The sequence below is a fragment of the Coenobita brevimanus genome, chromosome 26 (genome assembly GCF_032717465.1).
Source record: "Coenobita brevimanus isolate Jiangsu-jjx chromosome 26, ASM3271746v2, whole genome shotgun sequence".
In the NCBI taxonomy this organism is placed as follows: Eukaryota; Metazoa; Arthropoda; class Malacostraca; order Decapoda; family Coenobitidae; genus Coenobita; species Coenobita brevimanus.
Genome location: NC_136979.1, coordinates 14,547,003 through 14,573,562, shown reverse-complemented (window position 1 = coordinate 14,573,562; position 26,560 = coordinate 14,547,003). Strand labels below are relative to the sequence as shown.

The 26,560-nt window shown below is 39.9% G+C and overlaps 1 protein-coding gene across 1 annotated transcript in view; it reads left to right on the top strand.

The window, feature by feature from the left end:
- The window catches only part of LOC145394112 ((3R)-3-hydroxyacyl-CoA dehydrogenase-like), a 55,151-nt gene extending 38,493 nt beyond the window's left edge, over positions 1 to 16,658 (top strand). The window contains exon 6 of the mRNA XM_080268092.1: positions 16,558 to 16,658. Within this exon, the coding sequence (XP_080124218.1) occupies positions 16,558 to 16,649 (92 nt within the window). The 3' untranslated portion in view covers positions 16,650 to 16,658. The remainder of the gene's footprint in view (positions 1 to 16,557) is intronic.
- Positions 16,659 to 26,560: the final 9,902 nt, after the last annotated feature.

Here is a 26,560-nt window from a genome sequence, read left to right as displayed (position 1 = left end):
AGACAATAAAAAAATACATTTAGAATGTTTCCATTACATCACATTTCAAGAAGAAAATAAAAAGAAATTTAATAAAAATATAGTTAATTATAAATTTTTATCGATCAATGCAATATTTCTCTAAATTAATTTAAAATGAAAATATTTAGTGTATTTTTTTTTTTTAATATATAGTGTACATAGAGGAAACAACACTATATACTCCATGACTCACATATAACTTACCTAGTCTTTGTAACTTTTAATTTTTTTTTTTTTCTCCAAAACTTCGTTTGGTGGCCATTCATTTATACACTTTTTCTGGTGTGTCCCTATGAATCATGCAGCAGTAGTTCACCATCATACTGACATCCCAGCGTCCCTGGTACGTTCTTTACATGTCCTCATGGAATCTTTCACCATGTTCTTACTCACCTTTCCAAGATTTTCGGAGGAGAATTCCAAATGCGAATTCAAAAAATGAACTTTAAGACTCATGTTGCAGCCCAGACTCCTTAAACTTGACCAACACATTTCTCACAATTTCTTTGTAATTTCGAACCATATTGTTACGTAAAAACTTATAAATTACTTCTCTGAATGATATCCAAGTCTCTCATTACAGATTGCTCATCGCACCATCAAATATTGTATCAGAAATAAGTTTTCTAATATCAGGTCAAGTAAATATGCCCTCTTTCAGATTAGCTTCAGACAGACCAGGAAACTTTTTGCACAAATACAGAAAAACAGGCTTCATCTTTGGATAGAGTTTTGACAAACTTTCATTAATCCAAGCATAATATGAAGCAGGAATAGCAACGCCTTAACTGATGTTTTGGGCACCAGGCTGTTGATTTTGTTCTATTTGGCCATGCTTTGTGAACCCAATGTAAATCCTTGGCTCTGCTGTCCCACTTACAGAGAAAACGTGGGAATATTGTGTACCCCGACTGCTGACCCAGTAAGATACACAGAACTTTCAGGTGTTCATTGTAGTTGATTTTCTCGAGAAGATTTGCCAAATTTTTGTACATTTCTTTTGAATGAACAGAATGAGCAACAGGTATTAACACATACTTATTACCATTATGAAGAAGTACGCCTTTCAGGCCTCTTTTAGATTAATATATAAGCATTATAATCACCGCCAAGTTTCTGCACTAGGTCTCTTATGTCAGTGCAATAAACCAAGGATCAGTCCAATAAATCACTGTTTTCAGTAAATATCACTTTGAAAAAAAAAAAAAAAAAAAACACCGATAGTACTGTAATTTATAAGCCCACTAGTCGACTGAGCCGCAGTGCTATATGTTTGCTGCACTCCAATAATGATATGACTCATCATTGTGTTGTGTTCCAGCTATATTCTTGCTTATTATCAGATAGAATAACTGTGTTGTTTTAAATATGGATTATAATTTTAGAAAATACTTAATTTAAACATATTATCATTCTAATAAAATATATGTAAATATTTATAATTCAGTGTGAAATGATTGAAAAATATGAGATAAAGTGTTTTATGAAAAAATGTTACGTGATGGAGAAAAATGGTTTTCATTTTGTAATTCAGCTCCCAAAAATACATAAAAATCATATACTATAATCATTTTCTTTTCTCAGTGTATACTTATGCTACCTCCGTTCGACAAATCACTCAAAACGCCACCACCTAGTGACCTGCAGACATTTGCACTGGAAAAAAAGAAGAGTTTAGGAGTAATATAAGTTGTTTATGATCTTCCCTTCTTGTATGGTTGCTGAGCTATGAGAGTGTGAAATAGAGTTATTTTGTTAAATTTGCCTCTAGGCTGTGGAAGGAAAGTACAAAAAGCACCCTACGCCTATAGGTTAATGAATGTATTGTTTGTCTTGTATCACAGAGACAGGCAGCTAGCATAAAAGTATGTATTTGGTTCCATTCTTTGACTTCCTGTAGATATGAACCTGCAAACACAGTGAGTGAACAAATATGAAGCATTCGTTTGTTACTAAGAGCGAGAGGGTGAGTGGTGGGTGCCTGCATGTTTTGGAGAATGGGATGGGTTTGCGGGGTTGAGGTAGATGGGCGGAGGGAAGTACAGGAGGTAAGGGTTGTTGGATTCTTCAGTGCTTCAAAAAAAAAAAAAAAAATCATGCTGAAGATGTGAATGTTCCTTCCATCAACTACTTAAACTTGTCTTGCTTTCTGATGCAGGGATTATTTTCATAAGGACTAGTGTCTGTGAAAAAATAAATTAGGAGAGAAATACTTTTGATTTTTTTTGGCTAAAATGATAAATTTGATGTGGAAACAACGAAATTCGCTGTTAAAATACTGACCGAGGCTCGGAAATGGGTTTTATTCAGTCCAGCACACTCGTCTACAGGTATAGCCACTCTCTCACGCTCACTACGTACGTGAGAGAAAGCCGTTTTCTACGTAAGGTATACTCAGGTATTTATGCTGGGGAGGTATAGCAATGTTCAGTACACTTTTCTGATTACTTATTACTTCAGCATCTATCACAATTAACATGTCTTTCTCACTGTGAATGCATTATCTTACACTTACTTGAAGATAGGTACATCCTGACTTCATTATGTACAGTCCTGGCACTTACAAGAAGGTATTTACAACATGACTTCACTATATATTCCTTACACTTACAAGAAAATATTTACAACTTACACTTACATGAAAATATTTACAAAATGCCTTCACTATGTACAGCACTGGGTGAGGCACACAGGGAGAGTGAGCGTGAGGGGGGGAGCGAGTGAGTGTATGGCCTTGACAGCCTGGGGGATGGTAGAGGAGCAGTTACCTTACATGCCTGCCAATTTTTACCCGCAAATCTTTAAAAATGCGGTCACAGTGAAGTTTCTTATTTTAGGCCGTTTTAAAACAGCACTGGCACTGAGCGCGCAATTACATCAGACCGTTTTAAAACGGCACTGGCACGGGGCGGGTTAACACGCAAAATCCTGTGTTAGTAGTCAGACTAAAACCAGTATCTAACCCTTTGTCGGCCTGTAATGGGTTTCTACAGTATTATCTGCTGTTAGACTGAGAGAGGCCGTGAAGTTGCCATCTATACAGTAAGCAGCTGTTATAAACTAAGCTGTAAGCAGCTCTTATAAACTAAATTTATATACAGGAATCAACCGTATGTGGATATGTGATAACTCAGAAATGTGCAGAAAGAATATTGATGCCATCACTCACAAAAGAAATGCAAGAAACGTAGCAACATACGATTTTTCAGCGTTATACACGAAGGTCGAACACGAGGATATAAAAAGAAGTTGGAATGGACATTGGAAGTTGCTTTTAAAGGTTTGATTAAGAATCAGATCACAGTAGGTAAACACGAACGATTCTGGGTAAATAAAAGAGACAGCAAAAACTTGACGTTCTCAGATGATCAGATAATAGATATAACAAGTTACCTGTTAGAAAACTGCCTTTTTACTTGTGGAAATATGGTTTTCAAACAGTGCTTGGGAATACCGATGAGAATAGACCCAGCCCCATTCTTGGCAAATCTATACTTATATAGTTATCAGTTCAAGTTGGAACGAATGTCGAAAGTTCCATATTCAGTAGCGAAGATATTTAACAAAACTAGATGATTCATTGACGATCTAATATCCTTAAACAGTGATGGAGACATGAATGAAAGGATAAAAGAAATATATCCGGAAGCACTGACAACTGCCAAGCAAGCTTTCTGGGAATGAATATCAAAATAGAAAAGAAAGTTTTATCACCAAATTCTGTGACAAAAGAGATAATTATAATTTTGAAATTGTATCATACCCAAATGTGTCGCGAAACATACCTTGAGTTCCAGCATACGGTGTAGCCTAAACATGTCTCAATTGCTACGGATCACAAAGGCAAGCACATATTTGGAAAACTTTATTACAAGAATCCAACAGATCACAAGAAAATTCCTCAGTCAAGGATTTTTTAAAACAATTACATAAGACATGAAAGAAAACATATCATCGTCACTATAACTCCTTCAAACACCTGAAAGGAGACATACATAGTCTTACAAGAGAAATATTTGATACTGCTACGGATACAATAATATCCTAGGGCCGTCAACGGGCAGAGAGTGCTCACAGGATCCTCCCTGGCTCTGTAGCAGATTAAGACTGACCACAACAAAAAACAATTATACCTACCAGTTTGGACTCAACTTGATGCTGCCCAATCGACCATAACAACAACAAACTATTCCTCTCAATTACAATGACCAGCTACACCTACCAATTTAGACTCAACTGAATGCGACTTAATCGACAATGACAACAACAAACCATTCCTACCAAACTGAACTCCACTGGAAATGGCATATTTGTCCTGTGTTTTCATATGTGTGTGTGTGTGTGTGTGTGTGTGTGTGTGTGTGTGTAAAATTGTGAGTCATCCTGCTGGTGCAACATGGTAAGAAAATTGGTAGGTTGATGGCTGGGTGGCATATTTCCGTTCTGTGTGGGTGTTCGTCTCAATACTACAGCCAGCCACCTCAGCCAAGCAGCCATATTGGGATAGGATAGGTTTGGTTAGTTTAGGTCAGGTGAATTGTAGTAATTTTGTCTGGGAAACACATTGAGCATATTTTTGAAAAAAAAAAAAAAAAAAAGATTATCATTAGTTTTGAAATGACAGTCCGAGCGTCATCCCTGGCTGCGGGTTCCCGGTGGTGAGACGAATAAGTATACAGAACGGAAATATGCAGCTGGGTGGGTGGGTAGTTCGATGTACGATGGTGGTTGCACTGGCGGGATGGATTGAGTAGGTGGGTGAGGTAATTGGATTGAATAAGTGGGGTTGTTGGGGTGGTTAAGTGAGGTGGGTGGGATGTGGTTGGTTAGTTGTGTAAGTGGGGTGGGTGGGGACCTATTTGGAGGACAAAGGCAGGAGACAGGTTTATGTCATCCTAATTTTGAGACAGACTACAGTGAGTGACGCTGTGGTTCTGTGCATTGATGGGTGGGTGTGTAGGTGAACTGGCAGGTAGTGAAATAATAGGCCCATGGGAATAGGTCATTAGAGTGAATAGTTCCAAGCTGGGCATAGGTCAGTACATGGAAAATAGGTCCATAAGGACTATTACTCGGAACGATACTGGAGTAGGTATATAGGTTCATAGTGAAATACCTCCATTGGGAAAGAGGTCTGTGTTTGAAATGCACACATATCAGTGTGCAGTAAATGTCGTTGTTCGAAAACAGGCCCATAGGGAAAGGGTCAGGACTCTAAACTTCCATAACACTACGTAATAGCTAGTAACGTATATATGTAATATAGAGGTTAGATGAAAGTCATGCCTAGGGCTAGAGGAAGTGGCATTCACACATTCTCAGTTAGGAATGCCACACACAGCAAGGTGTGGCACCCGATCGGAAAGTCCTCAGGCTCAGGAAGGTTCCACACAACTGTGCCTTACACGTGACACAGCCAGTCATATACTGTACAGGGGAAATGGGAGAGACAGAGCAGAAAGGGTTTGAAGAGAGAATAGAGACAGTGAGGAGAGTAGGAAGGAGCGTGTGAGTTGGCCAGTAACCGCTCTCACCTCAGTACGCAAGGCATACTCAGTATTACTGTTGTGATATTCCCTTTGAAGAAAATAAACTGCAGTCAAACCCCAGACTCGTCTTTATCTTTCTCCTGCCATTTAAAACAAGTACAACAAACATTCACTCTCGTAAAATCCCTACAAATCAAGACACGGTTACAATAGCTCGACGATGACTACAATTTATTATATCTGCAATTACGATATATTATATATGGTGGCAGCAAGCGTACGAACCACGTCTTCAAGTCTGCAGTTGAGTCTACATTATCATTATAGAAAACAAAAACTACTACAAGTTCGAGCCACACGACGCCTCACAACTTTATACTGGCAGTGGTTTGACGATCAATAATTGCAACCAACCTTCCAATTTCTACTTCAGTCTATAATCAGCGAACCAACGAACTACAATACAATCTACTTACACCTCACGATCTACATTCAACATTCAGCTACGACAGTTCTATTGAGCTGCGAGCTTCAGTTCTACGATTCATGATAAACTACAAGCCACATCTACAAGCAGGTGAGACGGTAACCAGCATCATCTTCAAGTTCACACCATACAGCAAGAAACTACAATTAAACATTGAACAAGAAATCACAAACATCTCAGGAAGCCTACAGATCTATGATCAAGTAATCACTAGCACTACAGTACAAGTTAAGAGACAGAGCTGTAGGGGGAGCGCTGACTCACAACCCACAACCACATCGACTCCCACCTGACCCCACCCTTCTCCCCAACCACCCTCCATCACCACCACCACCACGCTGATGCAGGGGTGATGGGACAGACGACGCAGCAACTACCAGACAGCCCAGACCCACTTACCACTCACCATTATTCACGGTTAATCACTCACCATTACTCACCGTTACTCCTTTGCCACCACAGCTGCCAGAGTGAGAAGTCGATGCACTGTGCCAGAATTTGCTGAAAACACCATAACACGTCAATCAAACCATATCTGAAACCGCTATCCCCACCACAAACACCATTCCCACCACGGTAAAAATCATTGAGTTGAATATTTACTTCATTTATATACAATACGCAGTGATAGACAAACATTCTGCACAAACATGTAAAACGTGCTTGCTTACATATACCTACTTCAGTTATCTACATTGTCAGTCACTAAGTACTTGCACCAACAACAATTATATACTGTATATATTCATTCATTTACTCTATTATTCATACAGAAAATAAGTGTTTCATGCGTACAACAAGGCAACATTCTATCTTCAAAATGATAAATAAAATATACTATCACATTAACCCAGTGGGCAATTAAAAGAAAAGTAATAAACAGTTATTAATTAAAGCTGTCTAGTGGGACCAGACAAATTAAATTTCAAGGAAACTCAGGAAGAGAGAGAGAAAAAAAAATGGCCAACACGAATGACATTATCAAGAATGAACAACCTCTTTCACACAATCGCGAAGATAAAGATTTCCACACAGTGCAGACACATACATTGTCCACTATAGGTACAAACGAACACCAAGTGAGCGTATATAGTTAATATTGTACATATTGTATATATATATTTATATAAATTAACAAAATATAGGGTGACATAATATCATTTTCAATAGTAACTGTGCAACATAACTAAGCCTATTCATACTGTGTAATATTTTTACGGCAAGTGTTATATATGACGGATTCATAGTACGATTCATGGCTGTACCTTGCTACTGTGTTACTAGTGGGCAATTATATGCATGTGCACACAATTATGTCGCAACTTACAAAGTAATATACAGTGTAATTGTACAATATTACTACAGTTACGACAGTTACCTACAGTATTACTGCAGTTACTATAATAACTACAATATTACTACAGTTACTACAATTAACTATGATATTACCGCAATTATTTAATAATTAAAATATTCAATTAAAAATGCAGTTATGTAACAGTTACAATATTACTTAAAAAATACAGTTATGTATAATTACAATATTATTTCATAAAAAAAAATATGTAACAATTACATTCATACAATATAACTACAATGTTCCTACAATTCTGTGTTACCAGAATTATGTACTTCACTTAATGATCATACAAGCTGAGTGTAATATTAGGCATTACAATAGGCAACTGTGTTGTTGAGTGAAGACGAAGGGGAGCTGCAAGGCTTGGTGGATGAGTTTGGGAGAGTGTGTAAGAAACGGAATCTAAAGGTGAATGTAGGGAAGAGCAAAGTGATGGTCTTTGAGAGAGGTGAAGTTAGTGAATATACAGCGAGGTTGGATGGTGAGGAATTGGAAAATGTGAGTAGGTTTAAGTACTTGGGTAGTGTGATGAGTAAGGATGGAGGTTTGGAGGGTGAAGTGCTTGAAAGGGTACAGCAGGGAAGAAAGGTTGCTGGTTCCTTGAAAGCAGTGATAAGAAACAGGGAAGTGAGCATGGTAGTGAAAAAGTTACTACATGACAGTATTGTGATACCAACTCTAACGTATGGAAGTGAAGCTTAGACGTTGTTGGAAGGACACAAGGCAAGAGTGAGAGCAGTGGAAATGAGTTATTTAAGAGGAGCCTGTGGAGTCACATGGAGAGACAGGCTGACAAATGAGGATATAAAGGAGCGTTGTGGTGTGGATGTGGATGGGATAGGAAGCGTTAGGAGGAATACACTGAGGTGGTTTGGCCATGTGGAGAGGATGGAGGGTGAAAGACTGACGAGGAGAGTGTATGTGAGTGAGGTGGAGGGGGGAAGAGGGAGGGGGAGGCCGAGTATGAGATGGAGGGATGGGGTGGAGAGGTATATGAGAGAGGCGTGTGTGCGTTGGGAGCAGGGCAGTGAAATGGCGGGGGACGGCGACGTGGAGGCGATTTGTTTGTGGCCACCCCGAACGGGATTGAGGCTTCTGGCAATAGATAGATAGATAGACAGACAATAGGCAAAACACCATATGTAATGTAATGCCCTAACAATATTACCATTGCATAAATATATGCATATGTCTGTTGTACATACACATTTGTGCCAATATATTACTACAATATGTTGATTATGTGTGTGTAGATGAAAGGATGCGAAGGTGTGTGATGGATGCAAGAGCATATACAAGTTGGGGGAGTAGAATTTCTGACCACTACTTGGTGTTGGTGAGAATCAAGGTTCATGTAAAATGGAGAAACAGAAGAAAGGAAGGACGGGAGGAAGTAGTATATGCAAGGAAAGTGGAAACGTTACAAGAGGATGAGAAAAAGGCAGAATATAAGAGAGAAGTGGAGGAGCGATTGGGTAAATATGGATTGGAGCAGATGAGGGACATGGAAGGGTGTGTGCAAGATATACACAGAAGAAATATGAACAGCATGTGAGGTGGTGTGTGGGGTGAAGAGAAGACGAAAGGGGGTGCAAGGAACAGCATGGTGGAATGAAGAGATGAAACAGGCTGTGGCACAAAAGATGAAAGCTTGTAATGAGTGGATGAGAAATAAGGGTGTGGAAGAAGTTGAGGGACGGAAGAGAGAGTTTTATGTAGAGAGGAAGAGAGAGGTGACAAGATTAGTATGAGGTAGTAAGAAGAGAGTGGATGAGGAATTTGGAAGGAATTTGAGTGTAAAATGGAGGGAATGTAAGAAAATGTTCTGGAAAGAGGTAAGGAGAGTTAAACAGGGTGGCTATAAAGTTAGGGTGTGAAAGATAAGAATGGTAGTTAGGGAGTGAAAGATAAGAATGGTAGATTACTAGTGGAGAATGGAGAAAAAGTGAGCAGATGGAGAGAACACTTTAAGGAATTGTTGAACATAGAGAATGAAAGTAATGCGAGTATAAGTGGCTGGGGAATGGCTGGGAGAAGGAGGGATGTGAGAAAAGAGGAAGAAATCAGTAGGATAGAAGTTGTGGAAGCAATGAAGAAAGTTAAAATGGGGAAAGCCCCAGGATTGATGGAGTGTGTGGTGAAGTGATGAAGCATGGGGGAGAGATAGTAGTAGAATGGATGTGGAAGATGTACAGATTGGCCTGGGAGGAAGGTAGGGTCCCGGATGGTTGGAAGCCAGGTATGATTATTCCCTTGTACAAAGGAAAATGGGAAAAAGAAGTGTGTGGTAATCATAGGGGCATTTGTCTTCTTAGTGTTATAGGAAAAGTACATGGTGGGATACTTATTGAGAGAGTTAGAGAAATAACAGAGGAATTAGTTGGAGAAGAGCAGGGAGGTTGTAGGAAGGGAAGAGGTTGTATAGATCAGATATTCATTGTTAGATCTTAGTGGAAAAGTTTCTAGAGGAGGGAAAGAAGTTGTATGCGGCTTTCATGGATTTGGAGAAAGCATATGACAGGGTGAGTAGACAAGGATTGTGGAAAGTGTTAAGAATATATGGAGTAGATGGGAAGCTGTTGAATGCTGTGAAGAGTATGTTTGAAGGTGCTAAGGCTGCAGTGCGTGTGGATAGTGAACTGAGTGAATTTTTCTATTTGAAGGTTGGGTTGAAACAGGGATGTGTCATGTCTTCATTGTTGTTCAATCTGTACATAGATGGGGTTATAAAAGAGATACAAGGTGGGTCAGTGGATGTAGGAGTGGCCCTAATGAAAGAGGGCAGTGTTTGGAAACTCCCTGTATCTTTTTTGCAGATGATACTGTGTTGTTAAGTGAAGACGAAGGGGAGCTGCAAGGCCTGGTGGATGAGTTTGGGAGTGTGTGTAAGAAACGGAATCTAAAGTGAATGTAAGGAAGAGTAAAGTTATGATCTTCGATAGAAGTGAAGTCAGTGAATGTACAGCGAGTCTGGATGAGGAGGAAATGGAAAATATGAGTGCGTTTAAGTACTTGAGTAGTGTGATGAGTAAAGATGGAAGTTTGGAGGGTGAAGTGCTTGAAAGGGTACAACAAGGAAGAAAGGTTGCTGGTTCTTTGAAAGCAGTGATGTATCAGCAGCATAGGATTCTCGCCACTGTAATCGTTTCGGCTATGGAATTCCTCAACTAGTCACTAATATAATATATCAGTTTGGAACCCCACAGCTGATCACCAATTTATATATCAGCTGAGTCGTGACCTCACAGTTCCAAGCAAGGTTATAACGTTGCCCCTGCTCGAAGTCACTTCCGGCTGACACACTCCACCAAAACATCTTGTCACACACTGGAGATGGTGGGAATCGGTGTAGAATCCTGTTAAAGGAATGTAGAGGTAGCGTGTGCAGGTGAAGAGAAATAGAGCAGATTAAATCTCTGTTTATTGGCCACAGAAAGATACAACTGCGACACACAGAGAGCTCAGAGTTGTACGTCCCTCTCGTTCTAGTGATACGTGCTTTCTGCTGTTAGCCGCCTTCCCCACACTGGGTGTGGCGCCGAGGTCAGCAAAATCAGAGGTGCTAAACCTCCACAGGCAACTGGAATTTATACATGAATAGAAGAATCATACCTATACCATGTACATTATACACCTCAATAAAATAGTATTGATTACATTAAAGTATTCCAACAAGGCAATTATTTCCCCCAAGACTTAAACATATATACAATTTATATTTCTCTATCGCCTTCCCTTTACTCTAGGTTTTTTATTAAAAACAGATGTCTGATTGAGCATCCCATCCCAAGCCACACTTTACAGTGAAATGGCGTTTGTTTGTTTATCATTCATACTACGTTGCACATTGTTAGTTATGAATAAACAACTTTATATGAAATATGCAACAAGAATGTGAAACTACAACTAGTCATGGGAAACAATATTGGCACCAGAACAGTGATAAGAAACAGGGAAGTGATCATGGAGGTGAAACAGTTACTACATGACAGCATTGTGATACCAACTTGAACGTATGGAAGTGAAGCTTCCATCTTGTTGGATGGACAAAAGTCAAGAGTGAGATATTTGGGAGGAGCATTTGGAGTCATATGAAGAGACAGACTGGCAAATGAGGATGTGAAGGAGCATTGTGGTTTGGATGTGGATGTGATAGGATGCGTTAGGAGAAACACGCTGAGGTGGTTTGGCCATGTGGAGAGGATGGAGAGAGAGACTGACGAGGAGAGTGTATGTGCGTGAGATGGAGGGGGGGAGAGGGAAGGGGAGGCCAAGGATGAGATGGAGGGATGGAGTGGAGAGGTATATAAGAGAAGGGGGTGTGAGCTGGGAGCAGGACATTGAAATGGCAGGGGATAGGGTGACATAGAGGCGATTTGTTTGTGGCCACCCCGTATGGGAATAAGGCGTCTAGCAATAGATAGATAGATAGATGTTATACAATATTCTATATTCCATATTATACTACCATATACTTATTATACATACAGTGTAATATTACAATGTATTATATTTTTACAATATTATTGTGTCTCTATAATATTGTTATAAATACCACGTATTAATAGGTTATAATGTAATTAGTTACTACAGGCTGACGTCTGTAAGCGAGCTGGGGCGTGACCGAGCGATGTCAGGACTCTAAATTATCATAAAACACTACATAATTGCTAGTAACGTATATACAGTATGTAATATAGAGGTTAGATGAAAGTCATGTCTAGGGCTAGAGGAAGTGGCGTTCGCACATTCTCAGTTAGGAATGCCACAAACAGCAACATGTGATGCTTGATCGGAAAGTCCTCAGGCTCCGAAAGATTCCACACAACCGTGCCATACATGTGACACAACCAGTCATATGCAGGGGAAATGGGAGAGACAGAGCAAAAGGGGTTTGAGGAGAGAATAGAGACGGCGAGGAGAGTAGGAAGGAGTGCGCGGGTTAGCCAGTAATTGCTCTCTTCTCAGTACGCGAGACATATTTAGTATTACTCTTGAGATATTCCCTTTGAAGAAAATAAACCGCAATCAAACCCCAGACTCATGTTTATCTTTCTCCTGCCATCTACGACAAGTACGACGAACATTGTCTCCATTCGTAAAATCCCTACAAATCAAGACACGGTTACAATAGCTCGGCGATGACTACGATATATTATACCTACAATTACGATATATTATAAAAGTAGGCTCATTGTGGAAAATATATCCATAGGTGAATATATTCCTGTTAGAAACCTACTTCTATGCAGAGATCCAATGTCTGTGGGGAAAACTGACTCATGGGGAGAAAATAGATCAGTGGGGTAGAGTAGATTCATAGGGGAAATAGGTTTATGTAGGAAAGTACGTGCATTTGTAAAATTAGGTCATGAGGAAGAACAGGTCCATAGGTGAATCTGGTCCAAGCAGGGAAAATGTGTCCATTGAGAAAAATAGGTCCATGGGGAGTGAAAATACAGGGGTGGAGGAGATCGGGAAAATACACGGGTGGAGGAGATCGGGAAAATACAGGGGTGGAGGAGATCGGGAAAATACACGGGTGGAGGAGATCGGGAAAATACACGGGTGGAGGAGATCGGGAAAATACACGGGTGGAGGAGATAACCCGTAGATGCAGCCGGAAATGGATTCACTTGCTGGTAACTGAAGAATGTGTTAACTCCCACGGCGATGAATCCTGTATAATACATTACTGTTGCTGTTACATAATATTATTAAGCATAACAGGTCTATGTATGCATGACGTACTTCTTCATGGGGATTAATTATGTCCATGTGGAAAACTGGGTCCATGGGGAAAATAGGTTCATTGCTATAACCAGGTCCATGTAGGTAACCGAGATACATAAGAAAAATGGATCCATGGTGAAAATAGGCAAATTAATGTACTGAACTAGGGGGTGCGAGTAGGCACGGGTGTAGGTGTAAATGGGTGCGAGTGTAGTGAGTGTGGGTGCAGGTAAGTGTGGGTGTGATGGATGTGGGTGTAGACGGACGGATGTTGGTATGATACTTTGGTGGTTGTGACTGTGGATGTGGGTGTGGGTGTGAGTGCGGGTGGAAACGGATGTGGGGGGTGAGTATGGGTGGAGGCGGGTGTGCGTGAGTGTTGGTGGAGGCGGGTGTGAGTGAGTGTGGGCGGAGGCGGGTGTGGGTGGGTGTGGGTGTGGGTGTGGATGAGGGTGGGGATGTAGTTGTAGATATGGGTGAGAGGTGTAAGTGAGAGTGGGTAAGTATGTGTAATGATGGGTAAAAGCGTGAGTATGGGTGAGAGGTGTAAGTGTGAGTGTGTGAGTATGTGTAATGATGGATAAAGGTGTGACTAAGAAGTTTGGTTGTGGGGGCGTAAATGCGAGGTATGAATGTAAGGGAAAAAAAAAAGAGAGTTGTCTTGAATGGTTAAAGAAGGAAGAGTTATGAGATAATTACTTGTTGTTAGATGAGAGATCTGTAGCCTCTGTATATAAATAGTTAATCCTTTATCCTTGGATGGGAAAAAAGAAGTTGGGATGATGTCTTCCTTCCTTCCCCTGAATGGCTGTGTGTCGAATGAAGGTGTAGGTGAGATGTGTATAGATGTGGGTATAGCCTGGAGTGTGACGTCTTTTGTAAGTGTGTGTACTTGGGGAGTAAGTTTGGTGGTAACTGTGGGACAGAACTTGGAGTGTGTGTGTGTGTGTGTGTGTGTGTGTGTGTGTGTGTGTGTGTGTGTGTGTGTGTGTGTGTGTGTGTGTGCGAGAGAGAGAGAGAGAGAGAGAGAGAGAGAGAGAAAGCGCAATAAAGTAATTAATATAAAGCCAGTCCTGGACACATCTTCTGTAGCATTTATTCCAGTCAACTACAATCGATATCGTTCAGTTGACATTAGCCATATTTTCGTGCTGCCATTTTTGTAAGAGGAACTTCTGCACCAGTCACGTTAAGGGAAGCCTCGTGTTGCGACGGGTTATGACCGCTCAAACCACAGAACAAAAATACTGCTATAGTGTGAATACGGTCACGGTATGGGACATCTCTTATTTACTTGCCAGCGTTAAGGGTCCAGTGGAATTGAAACAGTGTAATGAACTCGGTGAAGAAGGGTTCGAACAATCGGCATTACCTCCTGCCCAAAATACTTTGTTTTTATTCTTCCTATCTGTAGACGATTTTATACATATTAGGAGAGGTATTTTGACTGAAGGGGTTAGATACAACCTACATTAATTTCTGGATCATCTGAAGGTGAATAAAGACGGAGCAGGAGGCTTCAGGGGTTCAGAGGATTCGAAGCAGGATATTTAAAACAACGAAGGTCCAACAACGAATATTAACACCTTCGTTGCGATTGCTTCTTTTGGCACTATGTTCTCACTCTTTCCAGGGGATGTATTGGACTGTGTGGGTTAGGTACAGCCTTCATGAACCCATTAACCCATAAATATGAGAGGCCTTCCAAACTTAGATAAATGCGTCTGGATGGTGAATTTAGCAGCGGAGGGGTTGAAATATCAAAATTTACTCCTTCACAGGCATCAGTTTTCCAGAACTTCATTCTTGTTGTCTCCAGATATTTTTGAAATAGATCAAGAGAGAGGTTTCGAAGTGGAGGGTTTAAATAATATAGCCTCCCTTAACCCATCCAGCGGAAGAGTTCTTTCGAAAGCTATATTTAGTCGTATGAAGGTCGACTGGATGGAAAAATCGTCTGCAGTTTGACATTTGCCTGGCGAAGTGCGTCTTAGTGACAAAAAATGCATTTAGGCGTCCATGTATGACTTTGTCTGGCCCCCCGTTAAGTAATACAGTACTCCACAGGAGGACTGTGTGGATGTCAGTTAGACAATGCACATGAGAAAATGAAAGCACATTTATTTATTTATTTATTTGTGCTTCTTAATCTCGTGAATAATATTTACATGTTTCTGGATACTTTGTTTTTAATTGTTCTGTCATGCATGACACTTTTCATGCATCGACTGGTATACAGCTCATTATGATTAAGGAAGAAAATGTAGTCATCAATGGACAGAGAAAGCAATCATTGAATCTGAGACCACTACCTAGGTGATATCAGGCGCATTCACCTCAGCAGACCTTTCAAAACTGCACTCACCCAGGCCGTATCCAGCACCCCGACATATCCAAACATATTTTATCTTTGGACAAACCCCTCAGATACACTCCAGACACACCCAAAACGCAAAACACCTACACCTCAGATACACTCCAGACACCATTAATACTCCGACCGTTGACCCCCCCCCCTCATGTGGAACTCATATAATTCTGTGGTTGCAGCTTACGAATGTTCATCATTCAAAATTGTACAGTGACTCGATAAATGAGTGACGCAGCTAGGAACACTCATTGAATTTGGGCGCCCGTGTGTGTGTGTGCATGTGCGGGGAGAGGAAAGAACCGTGTCTACCTTATTTTTACTTGTAAAAATTTTTAAATATGTACGTTCCTAAGCTGGGCTTTGACTTATAACCAGTGTATCTCATAAAGTTAAAGTTCGATCGAATGCCTGAAAACGCAGTTCTGCTCTAGAACCTTTCTGTTGTTCATATGTGAAAACGCAGTTATGTTCTCTGTACAAAAACAGGGCTGCATAACTTAATTTAAAGCAAGAGTGAGGTTAGCAATGATGCCATCGCTGTGTATAACTGATGGGAGGTAGGGGATGAGGGCTGAATGTATGATGAGAGGCATATAAGGAGGTTGGTCTGAGGAAAAAAAAATAAGTAAGCAAAAAGAATCAAATTACAAGACTGATGAATCATGGGTTCAGTCACAAAGCTCCATTAATATCATACTCATCACATTCTAAGTTTTCAGGCCAGCTCTCTAAGGACGATACAGTCTGTGTGACGGAAAAGGAAAGAGCCAGATGTTAGTGGCAAACCACCAGGTCGGTAGAAAGGAGGGGGACAGAAGAATTAGTTGGTAAGGATGTAAATTTCAATGGAAGGAACAAGTGTAGCTGCTCAGCCCAACATGCGCGGGCAGTAATTAGTGGCAAAGGACAATCACAAACACATACAAGTGTGACTGAGAAGGAAAGCACCCAAACATTTCCCCAGAATATGGTACACAACCATCGAGTTACATCCAGGTCCCTATTTTCAACTTGGGCAACAGACAAACATAACGAACTTAACAAACTTGCTCAGTCTTGAAATTGTTCATACTATATTTTTTCTCGCCAAATACAGAAGTGGCTGAAGTGGTGGCGTTCCTGCTGAGCGAGCGGAGCAGCTACATGGTGGGGGCCTGTGTTGAGGTGACGGGAGGATACGCCATGTGATCGCCATACACAGCTTTCTTCTCCCCAGTCAAAGGCCTTGTGGAGAGATTAAAAATGATTTTGTCTATACTGACTGAACGATTGATTTCAGTTCGATTTTTTGTCGTTATGCCTGGAATTTGCTGTCTTCTTGTTTGCTTAAACTATTTTAAGTTCTTCTCACCTTTTGAGAGAGTATGTTCAGGTTTAAAGAAATACAACATCTACAAGTAAGACTGGACTTATGTGTGGTATAATGAATTTGCTTTAGCTAAAACTACTTTTAAACAGCAATATACGCATGGAAAGAAACGGAGGACTGCAGATTTCGTAAGGTTTTGAAATAATTCAGAAATGATGATGCAATGATTATTACTCGTCCCGACAAGGAAGGGGGGTAGTTGTCTAGAATAAGGATGATTATGAATTTAAACTCAATTATTTTCTCATTGACTATTCTGAATATAAGATCATCAATTCTGATATTCCTTGTACCATCCTTATGCATGGAGGTAAACAAAACAGATTACTACGAAGTATCAATAATGAATTTGGTGACAGTACGACTATTAGTCGCTGCTTCTATAATGTGCTTTCTACCGGGACATTTATACTATAGAGTGCTATGTACTGGGGAACTTTAGGATAGAAGAGGTTAAGTTAGGATAGGATAGGTTAGGTTAGGATAGCTTAGGTTAGGTCTGTTAGGCTAAGTTAAGTTAGGCTAGGACAAGACAGAACTTAACCCAACCTAACGTATCCTATCCTATCCTATCCTGTCCTGTCCTGTCCTATCCTAACCTAATCTAACCTAACCTAACCTAACCTAACCTATCATATTATACCCTATCCTATCCCATCCTGACCTGACCTATCCTAAATTACCCTAACCTAACATTACCTGTCCTATCCTAACCGTTCGCTGTAGTGTAAATGTCTCGGTAGATGGCACACTATAGTAACACTTATTAGTATCCTTCTGGTTCTGTTCTTGGTTATCTTTATGGTCTACCAAAAAGTTCACAAGCCTAAAACCCATAAAGACCCTTCATTTTATCTATAGGTACTTTGAAGTGTAATACAGCAAAATTTTTGGTTCTCTTGACCAGTTTCTTATATATAAATAAATATATAGTTCAGAATGCCGAGTTTGTCAAGGAGGTCACCTCTATGAAGTTTGATCATCCAGTCAGTCTGGCTGGCTTTGATGCAGAATCCCTGTTTACAAATGTTCCCCTGCATGAAACGACTCGCCTCATCGCTCATAACACCAGTATTTCTATTCTCACGTCAGTTGTGTAGTTTATCGTTCCCCCAATGCTTCTTCGGAACCCAGTGTATTTGATTCCATATCCACTCAGTTGAGTAACCTTGACCTTGCCCTTGGCAATGAAATTACCATTTTGGGTGATTTTAACATACACAATGTTGAATGGTTATTGCATTCTGCCCGGACTGACGATGCTGGTCTAGAATGCGAGCTGTTTGCGAAATCGTTTAATCTCACCCAGTTGGTAAAGCAACCAACCAGAATACCTGATAATCCTGACCATAATGCCCATCTCTTGGATTTATTCTTGACAAATAATCCAGATCAATACAGGATAGAGGTACTGTCACCACTCGGATCCTCTGACCACAATCTCATCAAAGCCTCATTAGTTAACCCTCCTACACCTCCCCATTCCGAACCTGTCAGGGTGACCCGATGGCACTTTGACAGGGTAGACTGGGATGGATTTAGAAATTATCTTGCTGATGTTCCATGGCAGTCTTTCTTCTCTAGTGATCCCAATTCTACCCAGTCCCACATTTGTGACTTAATACTAGCTGGTATGGATTTATTCATACCAAGTCAACAGTTCACTAAAAGATCAAACTCTCCAAAATGGTTTGATGGCAATTGTGCCAGAGCAACAGCCCAAAAGTCATTAGCATATAACTCTTACTTAAAATCAAAAACATCTGAATCACTCTCCCAATTTAAAATTGCTAGAAGTCATGCAAAAGCTGTATTAAATCTATCTAAATAAAACTTTCTTCAAAAGCAAGCATCAAAACTACTTAACAACCCTAATGACAATAGAATATTCTGGTCAACTCTTAATTCTTTCAATAATAACTTTAACAAGTCATCTTCCATTCCCCCACTAAAATCTTCAGATGGGATTATTACCAATGACCCACGTGGGAAAGCAGATATCTTTGCTAGTACCTTTGCAAGAAACTCTACCATAGATGATACCAGCCAGAATGTCTCAGTACTGGAACTTGATTCTCCCGAAATTGCCCCATTTAAAATACAGACAAGATTCGTAAAATCCATCCTAGACAATTTACCTACCAACAAAGCTCCAGGCCCAGATGGAATTCCTCCAATTGTTTTGAATAAGTGTTCCCCTGAACTTGCCTCTGTCCTAGCCAAATTATTCAGACTATGCATACGTACTTCTTTATTCCCAAATTCATGGAAAGAAGCCAATATCCACCCAGTTCTGAAGAAAGGAAGTTCGTCTGACCCCTCCAATTACAGACCAATAGCTGTCACATCTTCTCTTGGTAAGGTATTTGAAACTTTAATTAATAAGCATATTGTTAAACATCTTGAATCCAACAACTTAATTAGTGATAGACAATACGGTTTTCGCCATGAACGATCCACCATTGACATACTCAATCTCTTAACTCATACCATCCATCAATCAATTGATCTTTTTGGAGAAACTCATGCAGTTGCTCTTGATATCTCTAAAGCTTTCGACAGAGTATGGCACCGTTCCCTGCTGTCCAAACTCCCTTGCTATGAACTAACGTCTTTTGTTCCTTTGATTTCTTCTTATCTTAGTGACAGGAAAATAAGAGTAAAAGTAGATGATGTATATTCGAATTTCCACTCAATTAACGCCGGCGTGCCGCAGGGATCAGTTCTGGCGCCAACCCTATTTCTGGTTCATATTAATGATCTCTTATCTGTCACTCACAATCCCGTTCACTCATATGCAGATGACTCAACACTACATAGTTCATTCACACTCAGACATCCATTTACAAAGTCTAATATCTCTACCTCTCAACTCAGTACAGCCATCTCCATAAATCAAGATCTAGCTACAATCAGTGAATGGGGACAAAACAACCTTGTCTCTTTTAATGCTAGTAAAACTAAATATATACAGTTTACTAATAGACAGATATTGCCAGATTCGTACATTACCTTCAGTGCTACTAATATTCCCATATCCAAAAGTATTGAAATTCTTGGTGTCTCACTTAACAGTGCCCTCAACTGGACCTCTCATGTCAGATCACTTGCTAAAACCGCCTCAAAGAAACTTGGATTATTGTACAGAGTCCGTAACTTCTTCACCGATGAGCAGTTAGCTATAATTTATAAGAGTCATGTGCGCTCTCAGCTTGAATATTGCTCACCCATGTGGAATGGTTGTGGAGAGGTTGCATTGAGACAACTGGACAAAATTCAGAGTAAAGCTGTTAGAATCATTAACAACCCTGCCATTACATATAAACTACCTCCCCTGCAAGTAAGAAGGAATGTTGCCTCCCTTGCATTATTTTACAGATATTTTTTGGCAAGTGCTCAGACGAGGTTGCGTCCATGGTGCCGCCTCTCCATGCTTTCCCTCGTGCTACACGGGCATCTGGTAGCGCTCATGACTGGAATGTCACTCAACCATATTGCAGAACTTCTGCCTATCAGAATTCTTTCATTCCCCGAACTGCATCTCTCTGGAACTCGCTTCCCCAGAGTTGTTTTCCTCCAAATTTCAACCCACAACTGTTCAAGTCTAACTGTTACAGATATTTTATGAATGGAGGACACCAGTAGTCTGGTGTATGGATTTTTTTTTCCCCCCATTTGTTTTTCCTTCCTCCGTTCTGTTATTTAAAAAAAAAAAAAAAAAAAAACACCAATCCCTGTTTACACTTAATGATAAACTTTTTACTGTAATGGGTGGAGTGATGATGGGGTCACCGCTAGGTCCTTCACATGCGAATGCTTTTCTTTGCCGCAATGAACAAACCTGGCTTGATAATTATCCCAGTGATTTCAACTCCCCCCCCCCTTCTTTTTTTAAACCAAAGGTACATGGACGACACTTTACTCATATTTAACAACCCTGCTCACATTTTTTTTTCTTTTTTTTTTGGGGTGGATTATGTTGACTTACAACATCCCAACAAAAATTTCACTCATGAACTTGAAAAACATAAAAGTCTTCCATTCACTGAGTTACCAATCACCCCACTCACTTATCTACAAGTGTTTGCCGCAACCCTACTTTCACCGGCCTAAGAACTAACTTCCTCAGTTACATCCTGTACAGTTTTTAGATGAACAGTATAATTACTTTGTTCAACAGGGTGAACAGTTTTTGCTTCTTATGACTCACTTTCCACTCCGAAATTTTAATCTTGAGTCAATTTTGCCAATAATAAATATCCCGTCCATTTTCTTGAGAAACTACTGAGCAGGTTTCTAAATTCAAAATTTTCCCCAAACAAGCCAGTTCACACTGTCGATAAAGGGTGTATATAAACATAGTTCCAATACTTATATTTTTTTTAACCTACGGAATTAGAACACTGGACAAACTTCTCCGTGACTGTTATCCACAAATTAATTTTTAAAATATCATTACCAACAAGAATACTATTGGCAGCTAAACATCCCTTTTTAGTTCCCATTAACCTCCGGTCCAATGTGGTTTATTTATTTTCATGTTCTAGCTGTCCTGCTAGATAGTGGGGTAGACCTCACGTTGGCTGCTCCACCAAATTCTTGAGCACCAAGGTGAATCCACTGGGACTGGAAGGCACCTTTCCAAGCTCTTATTCTTCTATCAGAGAGCAGTCTCACCCTTATGATCACCCTTTTTCCTTTGCTGATTTGCAGATACTAACTTCATTCCAGTCTTACTCAGAGCTCATCACTGCCGAATTTATCCTGATTTGTAGAAATCGACCTAGTCTCAATAGTTCAGTTAGAGCTACTCCACTATTCACGCAATAACTGCTTGAACAGGCCAACTCCTACTTTATACTTTTCATATCTAGCATAGCTAGCCAGCCTTTATCCTGTTATTCTGATTCTGCAGAGGGTAAGCGTGTTGCTTTTATATGGCACCCTTGTTATATCATTTCTCTCTATATAATTTTCTTATGTTAACTCATGTAATGTATCATTAAATAAAAAGCAGGTTCTGTATATTTTTTTACTGACATTGATTGTTGTCTTATAAACTTTTAGATCCACTGTTGATAGTGACTGTGTCTCCGAAACGTCTGAAATAACAGAGATGCTCTTCATCTTAGTATTGGTATGTAAGAAGTTCTCTGCCAATTTGTTGTAGTTGAATTTGTAGGACGATAAATACACAATCAGGAACTCAGATTATAACAAATCTCCCACGGCGACAGGTTACTTTATTAGAAGAGGTTCGTCCTATTCTCTTGAGAAGTTGATATCTATCTCTCAGTAATTCCCTTAGGAGAGAGGTAAGCGGGACGTCACGTTTATCCGATGCCATCACGCTAAGCTGAGTTAAGGAATTCCCTGATCTGTACACATAAAAAGGTCTTCCTAGCCTTCTCTTCCTTACTCTGCATTTTGCAATAAGAAACTGTCAGCCAAGTCAGCACATTCAGTCTAAAAGCTAGATCATCATAACACACTGGCAGCAAAAAGTATTGCACCACACAACAGTTATATTATCGTACATATTACAGGCATTCCTTTTCCTGGCGAAACTAAGGATCCCATGAGGGTGATCTGTGGTGAAGATTGTGTGTGTGTGTGTGTGTGTGTGTGTGTGTGTGTGTATATATATATATATATATATATATATATATATATATATATATATATATATATACATACGAATTTTTTCAGCAAACAGTGAGTCATAGGGATCTGAGACTATTAATATCAACAGACTCATTCTTCATTTTATTAGTATTATTACATTTTCCCGCACATAGCTTTCCTCTTCACTGGTAATGTGGAATTGGGGCACAGTGCTTCAATTCACCGTTGACATCATATTTTAGGCAAAGTTTAGAGTAACGGCCTATACATTATATGCTACTGTATACTGAACGCAGCTATTGTATACTCTTGATGCATTCTATGAGATATTGTTGTGGATCAACCAATCTGTCTGGCCGGAGCATACCCATCAACCACAGATAATCAATAGTCCGTATGAGGCCATCCCTTGCAGTAAACTGACGTTCCCTTGCTGTTGATACTGTGTCGCGACTGTAAGGCGTGGGGAAACGTTGGGGTTTGGTTTCTGGATTGACGTCGAGTTTTAGTCACTCCACCCAGTTAGCAGGGGCACCATATCAGGCTGCACGGCATCCCATTATCTGGTTATATGGTTACATCCCAGCGTTGTGAATGGTTTCCTGAGTTACAGGAAAAAGTTAGGATTGTCACTTAGTGCAGAGCTGCCTGAAGTGAAAGGAAGTCATAAAAAGTAACAAGAAGGAAAGAGAAAAACAGGATGAGACGAGGACAGACACAGAGACAGAATGATAAAGGTCAAGGAAGAATTAGGCAGCGTTAAATCAAATGTGTGGATGATGGTTGCCACCACCTAAACCACTATGAGATATGTGAGTTAGTAGTAAAGGATAATACAACTGAAAACAATGGCTCTTTCTATGAAATTTATTTACGTTGCCATGGGAAACTTAGTAACATCTCTTCCATAGTGATTCACCTGGCTTAGTGTAATTTAATAATCTCTTGTATTTATATATATAACTTGGTAGACTAGTTCAAAGTTTTGCTGGTGTCTGTGAGCGTCGTCCCTTGAGAGTAAATGTAGAAAAGAGTAAAGTGATGGTAATCGAGAGAAAAGGTGTCTCCCAATGTGATGTTCCAGTGCATGGAGAGAGATCGGAATTGGTGAGAGAGTTCAAATACCTGGTTAGACTGCTAGAAAAGAGATGAAAATGTGCAAAAGAAGTGGAAAGTTGAGTGACACAAGGAAGGAAAGTAGCTGGTGGTATGAAAACCTTGATAAGAATCAGAGGCTTGAGTGTTGCAGTTGCACGAAGCTTACATGAAGCAGTGTAAATGCCAACTTTAACATAAGCATGTGAGATTATGGTGTGGCATGAAAATTAAAAGTCCGGAGTGAAAGCTGTGGAGATGGGACGCTAAGGAATGTACGTGGAGCACAGAGTGGATAGGATACGAAATAATGTGATTCGTGAAAGATGCGGAGTGAGGAAATCTGTGGACACCAGAATCAAAGAGAATGTACTGAGATGGCATGGTCATGTGAAGAGAATGGATAACAATAGAGTGGTGATAAAGGTATATCTGAGCTAATTTGAAGGAGGGATATGGTGGATGTGTGTGTGAGAGAGGTATGGAAGTCGGTGAGGCTAGGGAACTGACGAGATCTAGCTGACCAGACGAATGATGGGAGAAGTGCATGATCAGGGATTTGGCACTCCTTTTTAACGTGACAGCGTCTGGACTGAGTCTATCGGATACGTTTATGTGAAGCTACAGAATATGGTGAAAGTTTTTGGCGTATCAGATAGAGCCAGGATTCCGGGGTTTGAATGGTGAGTGAATCGAAGCGTGGCCCATTGGATTGGGCACACTTAGGCTGTCTGGACATTGCTATTCCTCACTCTGCCCTAGGCTGGGATAGAAGGTCCAGATTACAGTATATGTAGAGAGAGAGAGAGAGAGAGAGTGTATATATCATCATCATCAGCAGCAGCAGCAGCCATTACAAGTCCACTGCTGAACAAAGGCCTCCCCCAACCTTCTCCACGAATTCCTTGACTGAGCCAATCTTTGCCACATTTTCCCTGCAAATTTCTGTATCTCATCCCTCCACCTCCTGTCTGGCCTTTTTCTGCTACGTTTACAACCTCTTGGTGTCCAGTCAGTCAACCTCTTGCTCCATCGGTTATCCCTTGTTCTTGCTACATGGCCTGCCCACCTCCATTTCTGTTCTTTTATAACTTCTATAATATCTTTGACTTTAGTCTGCTCTCTCACCCAAGTTGATCTTTTCCTGTCTCTTAAAGATATTCCCAACATTGACCTTTCCATTGCTCGCTGAGAACGGATTAATTTATGTTTCATCGATTTTGTCAGTTTCCAGGTCTCACAACCATACGTCATAGCTGGAATTATACATTCGTTATATACTTTTCGTTTCATACAAACTGGCAAGCTACTTTTCATAATGTCTCTATGTTTACCGACAGCTTTCCATCCAATTGTAATGCGTCTTTTTATTTCGCTATCATTATCTTCCGTTAATTTTAGTATTTGTCCCAGGTAATTGTACTCCCCGACTTCTTCAAGAATTTCTCCACTTATTCTGATGACGCTCTTTGTTGTTTGAGGATTAAACATTAGTTTTACTCCGGTTCATCTTTAGCCCTACTTTGAGACTTTCTCTGTTCAGGTCATTTAACATTTCTTGCAACGTCTCTGCTTTTTCTGAGATTAGGACAATGTCATCTACAAATCTTAAATGGTTTAGCTTTTCCCCATCTATGTTTACTCCTTTGTTTTCCTAGTCTAGCTTTCTGAAAATACTTTCTAGGCATGCTGTAAATAACTTTGGTGAAATTGTATCTCCCTGACGCACGCCCTTCTCAATCTTAATTTTCTCTGAGTCCTTATGTAATTTAACTGTAGCAGTTCCCTCGAAAGTTTTCGAGCAGTTTTACAATGTTCTCATTCACTCCTTGTTCTCGCAGTGAATTTATAATTGCTATGTGCTCCACTGAGTCGAAAGCCTTTTCGTAATCAACAAATCCTAAGCACAGTGGTTTATTATATTCTGTAGTTTTCTCAATTAGCTGATTCATTGTGTGCAGATGATCAATAGTCGAGTACCCGCTTCGGAATCCTGCCTATTGGTTTTCCTCCAATTTTGTAGCTATTCTGTTTGTAAGGACATTAGTGAAGAGTTTGTAATTGACTGACAGCAAGCTAATGGGTCGATAGTTACTAAGGTCTTTTGAGTCGCCTTTTCTATAAAGTAGAATAACTATTGCATTACACCATGTTTTGGGAATTTTCTTCTGTTTTATACATTGGGTAAATAAGTGAGCAAGCCTATTTTGTACTTCTGCTCCTGCATCCAACAGTAAATCTGCTACTATTCCATCTTCTCCCGGAGCCATCCTTCTTTTCATATTTTAAAGAGAAATATTTACTTCGTCTGGTGTTATCTCAAGTATTTCACTTGTGTCAATTGAAAAGTTAGCTGTTGGTACTACTGTCTTTGATGCATACAGTTCTTTGTAAAATTCTTCAACTCTCTTCAGCATCATATCTCTGCATTTAATGGCTTCACCGATTTTGTCATTTAGTGATGTAATTTATTGCTTTCCCAGTGCCTTTTTACTTCGGACCTGTTTCAGACTTTTTCCTTTTTTGATGGTTTCTTTGATTTGATCCATGTTTCTCTTTCTTTTTTCTTCTCTTTGTATTTTGTTGATAAGCTTATTTAATTCCGCTCGTTCTATTTCATCTTTCTTTGTTTTTACTTTCATTTCCTTTCTTTTTTTCATAAGCTCAAGTGTCTTTTCTGAATACATCCCGGCTTTGGTTGTATTAGGTTTTCCTATTACCTCCGCTGATTCTTTTAGCACTTTTGTTAGTCTGTCATTCAACTCATCAATGTCACATTCAGCATTACTGAGAGCCTGAAATCTGTTCCTTATTTCCAACTGAAAAGCTGCTTTGTTTTCGCTGACTTTTATTGGGCATATCTTTTTACCTTTAATCATCTTCTTTCTTTCACTTTTGCAATTGAATCTTGCTGTGCGACCCACCATTCTATGGTCACTTCCAGTATTTACTTTGTTAATAACTGTGACGTTTGTGATTGTGTTATTCTATTTGCTATAATGAAGTCGAT